Genomic DNA, 13,612 nt, shown 5'->3' with positions numbered 1-13,612 from the left:
GTAGGAATATCAACTTCGGTACGCCGTCACGACAAAGAAAATATCGAACAATGTCAGAAAATTAAGGATAAGGTTAATTTCAAGTGCATGAAAAGTCCTTATAACTCACTGGAAGTTAAAAATTGGAATCCCTACTCGTAGGGTAGAGTTTCAAGCATGATAAATTCTGACGGGTTGGAAGATCGCCAGGGCGGTTGGCAAAATCGTCGCCCACAAAGGTAAGGCAGCGTGGACATGAACCCCCCTATTTTTGGTAAGAACTGTCGCCATATTCCGATACGTTCCTTAATTTGTAGACGTGTAAATCTCAAGATCTCAATATGTTTTCAATGACAGTAAGTCAGATCTACACTTGACAAATAAATGCATCCATTTCTTGGTGAAATATCCTAAACTTTTTTGAAATCCGATACCATGCACGAAAAAAAATATTGATGAATCAAATTAATTCAGATGACCGTCACTAAGATGTTGGAGATGCTGGTCAATAGAAATTACACATCAAATTTCAGGAACTATTCCTTAAAATGAAAATGAATATAGTAAATAAATACACATCCGATCTCTTCGACTTTGTCGTTCATGTTATGACCAGCTGTAATAGTTCCAACTGTTGCTCGTGGGAAAGACCATATTTTACAGAACAGATGGTCCTACCATTGAGAAACACACGGCACCCCTTATATAATCAATGCTAAACAACTGTTCATGTTTTTTTACTGTATCAATATTTAATGCAGTATTTGTTTTAGAAGGACATGCAATTTTAATTCACTATTTATTTTTACTATGTATAATTTTTGTTATTTTTATTATGTCTATGTACATGATGTACTCTTTGTCAAAATATTTTCAATGAAATCGTGAGAACTACATGTAGAACCAATGTTTACGGCTTAATTTTTACTTGAATTTGGAATATTATTTACAAGACATTATTTTATTCCAAATGCAACTGGCCATTATACTGTTCGAAATCTTCTAAGGTCAACGATTATCCCAAGTCAGAATTTAAATTTTTATCTCTTTCATGACATGTCCAACTCACATGAGATGTTAAATATAATATGTTGGTGTTATGATTTCCAGGTTGCATTAAAGGCGAATATATATGTATACTTCGAAATGTTTATCTTTTCTACCTTCAAGCTCGTATTGTGTAGAAACTTGTATTACATGTATGTCAGCGTAGAGATATTTGTCAAAATCTTTTGCTGTTGTTGGTTTTTGTAGCAAATCTGCTGTTTAATTCGTTTTCTATTGCCAAATTCCATTTTTTTATGGGCAATACCTTCTGCCCACAACTTTTCAAGAACTCTGTTGAAGACTATGTTGACCGGTATCAGTTTTGATAAATTCATGATTTTTGGTTGCTAGATTTCAGCTTGCAATTGAATTGCTGCCTTCTCATATATTCCAGTTTCTGACTTTTCCCTTTATAATTATTAATAAAAAACATAGTTTCAACTTTAAAATATTTAAAATACATGTAAGCCTCTCTGTTTACAAAATTTCATACTGCATAAATTTTGTCTGAATAAAATTTTACAAAATAATAAAATCATTTCTAAATTATTTTTAGCAGCAATACTTCTTAATTTATATCATTATGTATTTCTGACTTTCTGTAAGATATTAGATTATTCTTTCTTATAATAAGGGAGTAATAAAAATTTAACTTAGAATTTTAAAAGGGAGATAATTTATGGATCTGGATCGAACAAACCACACTTCAAACTGCTGCTACACATAGCTGTATACCTTATATGACCATGTAAATTATATTTGTTGAGTTACTGTGCATTTCGAATTGAGTCTTTCAAAATTTACAAAATAAAAGAGATCCTTACTTGAAAGGTTGTCCTATTAAAAAGATAAATGCATGTAATTCAATTAAATGAAACATGTTTTTTTTAATTCCAATGTTTAAGAAACATTTTAGGGGAATTACCTGTTCTTATACTACATGTACAAGGTCACAGCTGATATAAAATGTTCTGATGGTCGTTAAATTTTGTTCATTTCTAGAATCTCTTTCTCAGCACTCTCTGACCTAGATGCAGGTCCCAGGATAAAAGTCCTAGTTCCAATACTTGTTAAACAAAAACTTGTTGCTATTGACATGCTATATGTGTTATGCAGAGATCCGTCTTGTTCTGTAAACTATTTAAAAAAAAAATTTAATAACCTAATTTTTGGTTTTCACCACAACCCAAGTCAAAACCTGATGTGACATCTCCCTGTGTTTGACACCACACTTGTAGCTCCTAATTGATTTGGTGTCAGTGTCAGATAATTTTGTCAGGTCTGTTTTAGTTTATTTACAAATTGTCTTAAAACAAGGGGATGATTTAGAGCTTGTCATAATTTTAAGTTCTCTTGTCCTCTGTTGGCAGTATAACCTTGACCTCTATAGATTGAGACTAGGCCTCTCTGCCTATGTTTTGATTTAGGGAAAGGTCAGTTGATTCCCTGGGGAGCCCAGGATGACGTCTGTCTTATTTATTTGAAAATGTTGCAATTGTAGTCTATCTTATACATGTACATACATGTATACTAAACTTTTCAGGGTTCTGGACTCATTATTTTCAAAACTTGATGCATCATTATGGAAATACTTATTTGATGTTATTTCCTTGCTATATTTTGTCATGTAGTCCTGGACTCATTATTTTCAAAACTTGATGCATCATTCTATGGAAATACTTATTTGATGTTATTTCCTTGCTATATTTTGTCATGTACATGTAGTCCTGGACTCATTATTTTCAAAACTTGATGCATCATTCTATGGAAATACTTATTTGATGTTATTTCCTTGCTATATTTTGTCATGTACATGTAGTCCTGGACTCATTATTTTCAAAACTTGATGCATCATTCTATGGAAATACTTATTTGATGTTATTTCCTTGCTATATTTTGTCATGTAGTACTGGACTCATTATTTTCACAACTTGATGCATCATTCTATGGAAATACTTATTTGATGTTATTTCCTTGCTATATTTTGTCATGTAGTACTGGACTCATTATTTTCACAACTTGATGCATCATTCTATGGAAATACTTATTTGATGTTATTTCCTTGCTATATTTTGTCATGTAGTCCTGGACTCATTATTTTCGAAACTTGATGCATCATTCTATAGCAATACTTATCCTCCTTCCCTATGCCTATATCACCCTGCTCTGTCACTCAGTAATTCTCTTATCAAGACTTCGAGTATATGTCTTTGTGATCTTCAACCATGAGGATATGGAATGATTGCCAATGAGAGATAACCTCTCCGACTCTAAAAGAGACGAAATGACACAGAAATTAACAGCTATATGTCTTTGTGGCCTTCAACCATGAGCATAGTATTTGACAGTACATAATAGATCACTGCAACAACCAGCAAGGAAAACTCCTTCAAGACGATGGACTTGACATAAAGTTCTAAAATGCTTTTCTAATAAAGAATCTTAAGTTAAATTTAAGGATTTTTAATTTCAGATTTATGCAAGATATTGATCAGGGTGATCATGAATGTCCATTGTGATTAAGAACTTAAATATTTTTTGTACTATTTTAGATCTATGCATGGAATGGTACCGAATTTTTGTGATCTGATGGATTCATTCTGATAGAGAATTTAATATTTTTTTATTTTTCAGATTTATGGTGACAGAAAAAATGTTCATTTTGATAAAAAAAAAAAAACTTCAATATTTATTGCACTTTTTCAGATTTATGCATGGAATGGGACCAACATTTGGTGACCGGATGAATGTTCATTCTGATAAAGAACTAAATGACTTATTAGATTTCAGTGCAGTAAGTAAAAAACATTAAACTCACTTTGAAATTAATGTACTAACTGTCTGAAAATACCATCAAAAATGATACATAACATGAATTACTGATAATTTAGAACTGTTTGAAAATACCATTGAAAATGATACATACAATGTAACATGAATATCTATTGAATTAGAAATTTTGTTAAAGAAAAGACAACATTAAACACAAAAAAATACAAACATATTCATTTAAGTATTGTTCATGTTGTATTGAACATTTTCAAACTCTGAATCTATTCTGGGGAACTACATGTATTTCCAAAACATTGTGTTAGAACTGTTAATAATTGCATTCCCTAAAGGTACTTGTCAAATTTTTACAAGAGAAAATTAAGATTCTAAAGTACATGTAAGTACAACAAAGATACATGCAGTCTTCATGTTTGATAACCATAGGCCTGGCCCCCCAGCCTTGTAAAATTCTTTTCGTGACTGTAGAAATCATCCACTTCAGACCAACAGAGTCAAATTAAAAAAAAATTGAGCTCAGTTCATCAATACTGTACATGCTAACATGGACCTTGATATATCAGAATTTCATATATGTATTTTTTGTCCTAGTATTTATATATATGGTTTTGACCAGTCTAATGAAAGAAAATCCAGAAAAGAGTTTCAGACGTACCACAGTTTATAGTGTTAATTCTATTCTTTAATCAGGTGTTAATTCCATGCCATGGTAGAAAGCAAGTTTACGAAAAAACACCTTAGTAAATTGTGTTAATCCAATTATTGAACATTCATGTAAAAGGTTTTTTTCCCCCAATGGTAAGGATAATGGTAGAAAACCATCCAATTTGTTTTAGTTCTTCAATATTTTTACATAATAATCACTTCTTGCAATTCTTATAAATATACAATGTAAGGGTGTTGGATAGTTATGTAAACAAAATAAACAAAAATACAATACAGTGAAACCTGTTTATACTGACTCTCTTCTGGACTTGAGATTTTGTTTGGTTTTGTTAGGTTTACAATGCTTACTATTTGATATGACGGTGCTTTAGAACATGCTTGGTGCATACAGGTTTTCAGTTCATGCAGAATTCAGTTTAGCCAGGTTTCACTGTATTATAAATAATTAGCATAAAAGGTGTCAAAACCAACACCAAAATAAAGAATTAAATAAAAAATGAAAAAGTAAATAGAAACATCAAAAATATTTTGGAATAAAGAAATACATATATATCCTTCATCAGTATGGTGTCCTGTAAAATTAAGCTTATCAATCCATGCTGATTTTATTAAAAACAAAACATCTTGTACTTTATACACTTCATACATGTAATTTGTTTTCCGTTAGAGTTGTGTTCCTTTGATATTGGCCAGATATACATGTATATGTACACTACATGTACAAATGTATATATAAATATGTAAACAATGTACACATACTTTCTTGAATTTGTTACTTTTGCACAGTTTGTATATATTTCTAGTGGTTTTAGAATGTGTAGTCTGTGGAGCTGAGGTGACGACCTTTTAAATTTGTATTTAAAAAATGTATATAAATGGGTTCTTCAGTTTGTTCAATAGGAAACCTAAAACCTGAAGTTTCAATAAGAATTTATTAGAAAAAACTCAAGCTATTCAAAACTGATCCTTTTAATTTTAAGATCTAGTGAAAAATAAATTGAAATAAGGGCTGGTCAATTTAAACATTTATATCTTACACAGGGAACTTGTTAATTTAAAGTTGGGGTAACATTTACCATATGCATGCATCTTGCATTGAGAGATGATTTCAAAATTTCTCAAACATTTTCGCTGCACGAAATGTTGTTTTTTATACCCATCTGAGTATTGAGATTTTGAAGTGCCTTCTCTAGGATTTAAAAAAAAAATGGCCTTTATTAAGTCCAGTAATTTTAACTAAGATTAGTTATTCTATTAAGATTGTGAAAATGATCCAATACTGTAATTTTGCTGAAAGATGAAAAAACTTTGAAATTGAAATTATTTGTTTGATTTAGTTTAAAGAAAAATAAATACAGTTCCCTTAGATGGCCCCTAAGAACGTCATTTTGATTGTTAACATATAAGATTTCTTGTAACCCTCTAAAGGACCTCCCCAGCTGTTCCCTTACTTGTCTTTTTGGTATATTATTCAACTTATTTATGAAAAACTCAAAAAGATCAATATCGCTGTAAATTGTGTAGATTTCGATGTAGATTTCAGTTGGTTGATCTGTAAATTTGTAATTGATCAATTGTAAATAGCTGCCCATTAAAATTTATTGTGTTTATGTGTGTTTTCATTGTCACAGTTTAATTGTCCTTAAGTTATTTGATGTTTTTTGTAGATTGAAAGAAATTTTGGAAAATTAAGTCGCAGATGTTGAAAAAAGTTTAATGTCTGATTTCCTGTCTTTTATTGCATTGGAAATACAAATTTTTAGCATTGATACATTCTCCACTTTATAAAGATATAGTGGTAGAAAATATGTTAGGGCTTAAAAATTTAAAACATCGATCCTGCCAGTATATCAGGGGTTCAAATTTGCCTTAAATAATCAAAGGTTCTAGACCATTTGAAATCTAGGTGAAAGGTACTCCATAATAAATTCAATTGTCCTGTATAAGGTGATATGTTAGGGCTTAAAAATTTAAAACATCCTGCCAGTATATCGGGGGTTCAAATTTGCCTTAAAGAATCAAAGGTTCAAGACCATTTGAAATCTAGGTGAAAGGTACTCCATAATAAATTCAATTGTCCTGTATAAAGTGATATGTTAGGGCTTAAAAATTTAAAACATCCTGCCAGTACAATGTATATATCAGTGGTTCAAATTTGCCTTAAAGAATCAAAGGTTCAAGACCATTTGAAATCTAGGTGAAAGGTACTCCATAATAAATTCAATTGTCCTGTATAAAGTGATATGTTAGGGCTTAAAAATTTAAAACATCCTGCCAGTACAATGTATATATCAGGGGTTCAAATTTGCCTTAAAGAATCAAAGGTTCAAGACCATTTGAAATCTAGGTGAAAGGTACTCCATAATAAATTCAATTGTCCTGTATAAAGTGATATGTTAGGGCTTAAAAATTTAAAACATCCTGCCAGTACAATGTATATATCAGGGGTTCAAATTTGCCTTAAAGAATCAAAGGTTCAAGACCATTTGAAATCTAGGTGAAAGGTACTCCATAATAAAATTGATTGTCCTGTATAAAGTATCGGTGTAAAGAATGAAAGGTTCACAGCATTGTTATTTTGAAATTAAAAGTCCTCTGAGACTCCTCTCTTAGAAAAGGCAGGTCTATGACCTTGAACCTAAATAAATATGAACAATTGAATATTTTTGGTAACCTCCCCATACAAAAATGTAGGTCCTGAACAGTCTTCTATTTCCTACTCCATGCATTAAAAATCTAATGACCAATACAATTTCAAACCCCATTTTTCCTCACTTCAGTTTAAATACTCCCTGTTTAATTTGTTAGCAGTTTTTTGAGGCAGTGCAACTTAGGAGGTTAAACCATTTCAATCTGCCACCCTTGGCAAAACAGATTTGGAACACAAATAGGGGGAAAGTACTCTGTGTTCGTTGCTTTAGTAAATTATGGTGATCATATGATGACATATCACTACTTCTTTGGGTAAACAGAGACATTTCACATGCAATAAACCCTCATCCCCTTTTGGGATATTGTAGATATTTCACCTACCAGCAGTGACCCTGTTCACCCCACTGTTTTAGGATATACTTCCAACATGTACATCATGTCTGCTGACTATAGAAGATATGAATATCAGCAGCACAATCATAATGAAAAAAAATAGTTTGAATAAATTTAAACTACACTATAAACAAATGAACTATTTTAATTCCATGGACAATTCTCGATCCATTTAAGTACATGCAGTTTCAGACTTCAGGGTTCTCACTAAGGCGAGTCCATGAGTCCTGGACTCATCAAAATCTGTCTGGACTCACCATTTTCAAAACTGGTGAGTCCGCAGATGCATGAAGATTGAAATATATTGTATAAACTGAACACCGCTAGTTCATGCAGTTAAACACAAATATCATCATTTTGTAGCAAAAGTTTAAAAGTGATCTGAATTTAATGTCATTTCATTGCTCTGTTAGGAAATGGAGACTAAAATATTACATTATATTGCAATAAAATATTTTCTTCTTGCTGTTGGACTTGATAATGGCTAAAAATGACGAGTCCCTGGACTCGCCTTCAAAAATCCTTAGGGAGAACCCTGAGTTTGTTAGACTGACCTTGACCTCTTACATTTTTCTGGTGAAATTTGTAGCCTGTTGACAGATAGACAGATTGACATGCACATTGTTGCTTCTATTTTAGTCATCTGTCAGTCTGAGTAGAGAATATATTGTTCAACGCAATTGTAAAAAATATTTTGAAAAATATTGGTCATATCAACAAGTCATTTAAAATAGAATTAAATTACGGTCAGTTTGAAGGTCCAATGTCCACTGTTTTCCTGAGAAAAATAAGATACATGTATGATAATTACCAAGAAGTTAAACATGAAAAACACAATTGTACAATGTACTTTTTTTCCTTCAAAATTTCAGTCGTTGCAGGATATCATTTTTGGAACTCTCATGCTTTTGTCCTTCACATTCATATTGACCTCCAATTGGGGATTAGTCTAGATCTAGATCATCCAGATGTTTTGGACACGTCTATAATAAATTTAAATCTGCTCCAGTCCTGGCTGGTACTTTAACAAAGCCTGCTTCATGTTTATTTACTGTTTTTTTTAATATTAGTTTTCAAAATACTTACTATTCCAAATTCTAGTCTGTGACCTTAGACTAGTGCAGACAGCTGGAAATCATGAGTCCTTGACTAACAGTAATGAGTATTCAATTTCAACTTAATTTTAACTCCTAAATTATTAAATTTATGATGATTCTTACATAAGAGAAGTCAAAAAATTTGAAATGAGTTTAAAAGAAGTTAAACAAATACAGCTTTACATCAAGGCTGCACGTTTTGAATGTGTCTACGACAGTGTCTTTTTGAAGGGAATAGTTTCAATGCTTTGCTCTTTAGAAATTGTAATCTTTGGTCCAATCATTTCATTGTCTGGAAGTGGGATCTCTGAAAACATTGACTAGGCCTAGATTAATATAGTGTTTGTTTCCCCAATCCCGACCCCGCCAGCCAGGTGTGGGTAGGTAGGTAGGGAAATAATTTTATTTTTCCAAAAAGCTTGAACATTATCGGACGATCCAGCAAGCCTGAAAATCAGAAATGAATAAAATAATATTTGACTTAGTTTTGACAATAAAATTTTATGAGTAGCACCATTTTTGCAGGGTCGGTTGGGATTGGGGAAACAAACAATATTTTATTTTAGGCCCTAAATCCACCAAACTAGGAATCATATAATACTGTTGAAGGCCATTCAGTGGCCTGTAATTACTTTAATATCCTGTCATTTGAACTCTAGTAGATACTGTTAGTTGTCTCAATCATATACATGTATACACCACATCTAAAAATTTGTAAATGACATGAAAGATTTATTATACCCCCGCTTTAAAAAAGGGGGGGTATACTGTTTTACCTCTGTCTGTCAGTCCGTCCATCAGTCAGTCCGTCCCATGAAACTTTCGTCACATTTTTCTCAGGAACTACACATCCACCCTTTCTGTAATTTGGTATCAACATTTATATATGTCAGCCATACCGTGTGATGCGTTTTCAGATTCATCACTTGACAACTTCCTGTTTACCGAACACTTGTCTGATTTTACACATGATAGCCAAGTTGAAAATTTTCGTCACATTTTTCTCAGGAACTACAATACAAGGATTTCTGAAATTTGGTTTCAGGATTTATATAAGTCAGCTATACCGTGTGATGCGTTTTCAGATTCATCACTCGACAACTTCCTGTTTACCGAACACTTGCATATTTTTACACTATTAATATTATCCACTTGCGGCGGGGGTATCATCAGTAAGCAGTAGCTCGCAGTTTCACTTGTTTTAATTTATAGCTTTTTGTGGATTTCGATTTTTTATACAAATTGTCTTCAGGCATTTCCTATTCTTAGATATCCCTTCTGTTTAAAACCCAGGTTATTGGAGGTATTTTCTGTTTGTTTACATTCTGTTATCTGATATTGATCCTCTAGTCTGTTTCACATCTGTCTTGGTTCCCATCAAAGCTTGTTACTGGCCATCTGATCCAGCCACCTGGAACTCCTCTGCTTTTGTCCTTGACATTCATGGAAGAAGAGAGAGAAATAAGTCAATATTTTCCATATTGCACTCTGGCCATCTGATCCAGCCACCTGGAACTTTTCTGATTTTGCCCTTGACATTGCATTTGATGCAGAGAGAAAAATCAGTCAATATTTTCCATATTGCCCTCTGGCCAAATGATCCAACCACCTGGAACTCCTTTGCATTTGATATGTAGAGAGAAAATATCAGTCAATATTTTCCATATTGCCCTCCAATATGGCATAAGTCTGGATCTGCCAGATGTTTTGGACAAGGTCGGAAGAATGTTTCATTGAATGAAGTAGTAATGATCATATTAATTCTGGGCAGTGGGTGAAGCAGATGGAAAATCTGTGTCATTTCAGTGCATAAGATTATTTACATTTTATGATGCAACATTTGCAGGGGGAAAAAATGTTTGAAAAAAACTACGGGGAAAAGACCAGATGGTCCAAAGTGCACCATTCATAAAATTTATTACTACTGAAGAATAGAAGCACCAGATGGGAAATATTGCATTGCAAACATTAAGGGGAGATATTATACAGTTGTAAAAATATCTTGTTGATAAAGAATGAAATGCAATAGAGTCAAACCTTTTATGATTAAACCTTTTATGATTTGATTACCATCTTCCATAAAGGGAGATGGTATGCTTTAGGGATGTGGAAAAAAGGGGTTAAACAAGTAGGGAAGTGCATGCATTTCTGGAAACATGACAGGGGGGTAAGGCAAAATTTCCCCAAAAAAGTTATTTGGAAAATGAGCACTATAATGTCACCTCCCTCTTCCATTACTTACTAGTAAAATTTAAACACTGATTATTATATTTGTATCAGAAATAAAACTGCACTTGTTTGTAGTTCTTAATACATATTTTGTGTGCAATTTTTATACAACCGCAAAATTTGAAAAAATTTTCGTCGTATATTGCTATCACGTTGGCGTCGGCGTCGTCGTCGTCCGGCGTCCGAATACTTTTAGTTTTCGCACTCTAACTTTAGTAAAAGTGAATGGAAATCTATGAAATTTTAACACAAGGTTTATGACCACAAAAGGAAGGTTGGTATTGATTTTGGGAGTTTTGGTCCCAACATTTTAGGAATTAGGGGCCAAAAAGGGCCCAAATAAGCATTTTCTTGGTTTTCGCACTATAACTTTAGTTTAAGTTAATAGAAATCTATGAAATTTTGACACAAGGTTTATGACCACAAAAGAACGGTTGGGATTGATTTTGGGAGTTTAGGATTCAACAGTTTAGGAATTGGGGCCAAAAAAGGGCCCAAATAAGCATTATTCTTGGTTTTCGCACAATAACTTTAGTTTAAGTAAATAGAAATCAATGAAATTTAAACACAATGTTAATGACTACAAAAGGAAGGTTGGTATTGATTTTGGGAGTTTAGGTCCCAACAGTTTAGGAATTAGGGGCCAAAAAGGGACCCAAATAAGCATTTTTCTTGGTTTTCGCACCATAATGTTAGTATAAGTAAATAGAAATCTATGAAATTTAAACACAAGGTTTATGACCATAAAAGGAAGGTTGGTATTGATTTTGGGAGTTTTGGTCCCAACAGAATAAGGGGCCCAAAGGGTCCAAAATTAAACTTTGTTTGATTTCATCAAAATTGAATAATTGGGGTTCTTTGATATGCCGAATCTAACTGTCATGACTGTGTATGTAGATTGTTAACTTTTGGTCCCGTTTTCAAATTGGTCTACATTAAGGTCCAAAGGGTCCAAAATTAAACTTAGTTTGATTTTGACAAAAAATGAATCAGTTAGGTTCTTTGATATGCTGAATCTAAAAATGTACTTAGATTCTTGATTATTGGCCCAGTTTTCAAGTTGGTCCAAATCGGGGTCCAAAATTAATATTTGTTTGATTTCATCAAAAATTGAATAAATGGGGTTCTTTGATATACCAAATCTAACTGTGTATGTAGATTCTTCATTTTTGGTCCTGTTTTCAAATTGGTCTACACTAAAGTCCAAAGGGTCCAAAATTAAACTTAGTCTGATTTCAACAAAAATTGAAATCTTGGGGTTCTTTGATATGCTGAATCCAAAAATGTACTTAGATTTTTTAATATGGGCCCAGTTTTCAAGTTGGTCCAAATCAGGATCTAAAATTATTATATTAAGTGTTGTGCAATAGCAAGTCTTTTCAATTGCACAGTATTGCGCAATGGCAAGAAATATCTAATTGCACAATATTGTGAAATAGCAAATTTTTTTTTAATTTGAGTTATCTTTCTTTGTCCAGAATAGTAAGCAAGAAATATCTAATTGCAAAATATTGTGCAATAGCAAGATTTTTTTTTAATTGGAGTTATCTTTCTTTGTCCAGAATCAACTTAAATCTTTGTTATATACAATATACAATGTATATTCACTTTTTACTACCAACTGATAAATTATAATAAATAACATTCAGTGATAACAAGCAGTTTTTTTTACATCTTAATATTTTATGATGTATTTAAATGAGTAGTTATTGTTGCAAACTCCATTAGAAATTTTAATTGAGATTAGTTTTGGAATAAGGGAAAGGGGGATGTGATTAAAAAAATTGGGTTCAATTTTTCTCATTTGAAATTTCATAAATAAAAAAGAAAATTTCTTCAAACATTTTTATGCCCCACCTACGATAGTAGAGGGGCATTATGTTTTCTGGTCTGTTCGTCCGTCCGTTCGTCCGTCCGTCTGTCCCGCTTAGGTTAAAGTTTTTGGTCAAGGTAGTTTTTGATGAAGTTTTAGTCCAATCGACTTCAAACTTAGTACACATGTCCCCTATGATATGATCTTTCTAATTTTAATGCCAAATTAGAGTTTTTACCCCAATTTCACGGTCCACTGAACATGGAAAATGATAGTGCGAGTGGGGCATTCGTGTACTGAGGACACATTCTTGTTTTGAGAGGATTAATATTCAACAGCATAGTGAATTGCTCTAAGAGAAAACAAAAATTTTAAGTTCATTAGAACACATTCATTCTGTGTCAGAAACCTATGCTGTGTCAACTATTTAATCACAATCCAAATTTAGAGCTGAATCCAGCTTGAATGTTGTGTCCATACTTGCCCCAACCGTTCAGGGTTCAACCTCTGCGGTCGTATAAAGCTACGCCCTGCGGAGCATCTGGTTTATTGTGTTACTATATGTGCATGTGCGCAGACAAGTCAAAAAAATAATTTTGAAGAAATATTGCTCTGCTCCAAAAATGATACCCAGTTCTTTGAATATTTGAAAAATGTAGCCGAGAGGCATCAATCTACCATAACATGATATTCTATTTGTACTTGGCATTGAACTAGAGTAAAAGACTTGGCAAACCTCAAATATATATATATCAGTACCTGTTTTCTATGCCTCTTGCAAATTACATTTATTTTCCCAAGACAATACTATAATCAGTTGGCCATGAAAATTGTCTGATTCCGTTGGCATTGATGGTAATTATTTATTAACTAGCAGTAAGAATGTTTGGCCTGTCTGTCTTTAAAAAAGAACAAAAAATCTTTTTAGTGTACATATTTATGGACA

The 13,612-nt window shown here is 32.5% G+C and overlaps 1 protein-coding gene across 1 annotated transcript in view; it reads left to right on the top strand.

Annotated features, from left to right (window-relative positions):
* Positions 1-13,612, top strand: part of LOC143051653 (transcription factor 4-like) — a 90,710-nt gene continuing 77,098 nt past the window's right edge. The window contains 2 exon segments of the mRNA XM_076224550.1: positions 1-218; positions 3,733-3,820. Of these exon segments, the coding sequence (XP_076080665.1) occupies positions 157-218; positions 3,733-3,820 (150 nt within the window). The 5' untranslated portion in view covers positions 1-156.

Source organism: Mytilus galloprovincialis, chromosome 11, assembly GCF_965363235.1.
Source record: "Mytilus galloprovincialis chromosome 11, xbMytGall1.hap1.1, whole genome shotgun sequence".
NCBI classification, from domain to species: Eukaryota; Metazoa; Mollusca; class Bivalvia; order Mytilida; family Mytilidae; genus Mytilus; species Mytilus galloprovincialis.
Note: the sequence above shows the minus strand (reverse complement) of the source record. Positions and strands in the feature narration are given on the sequence as shown.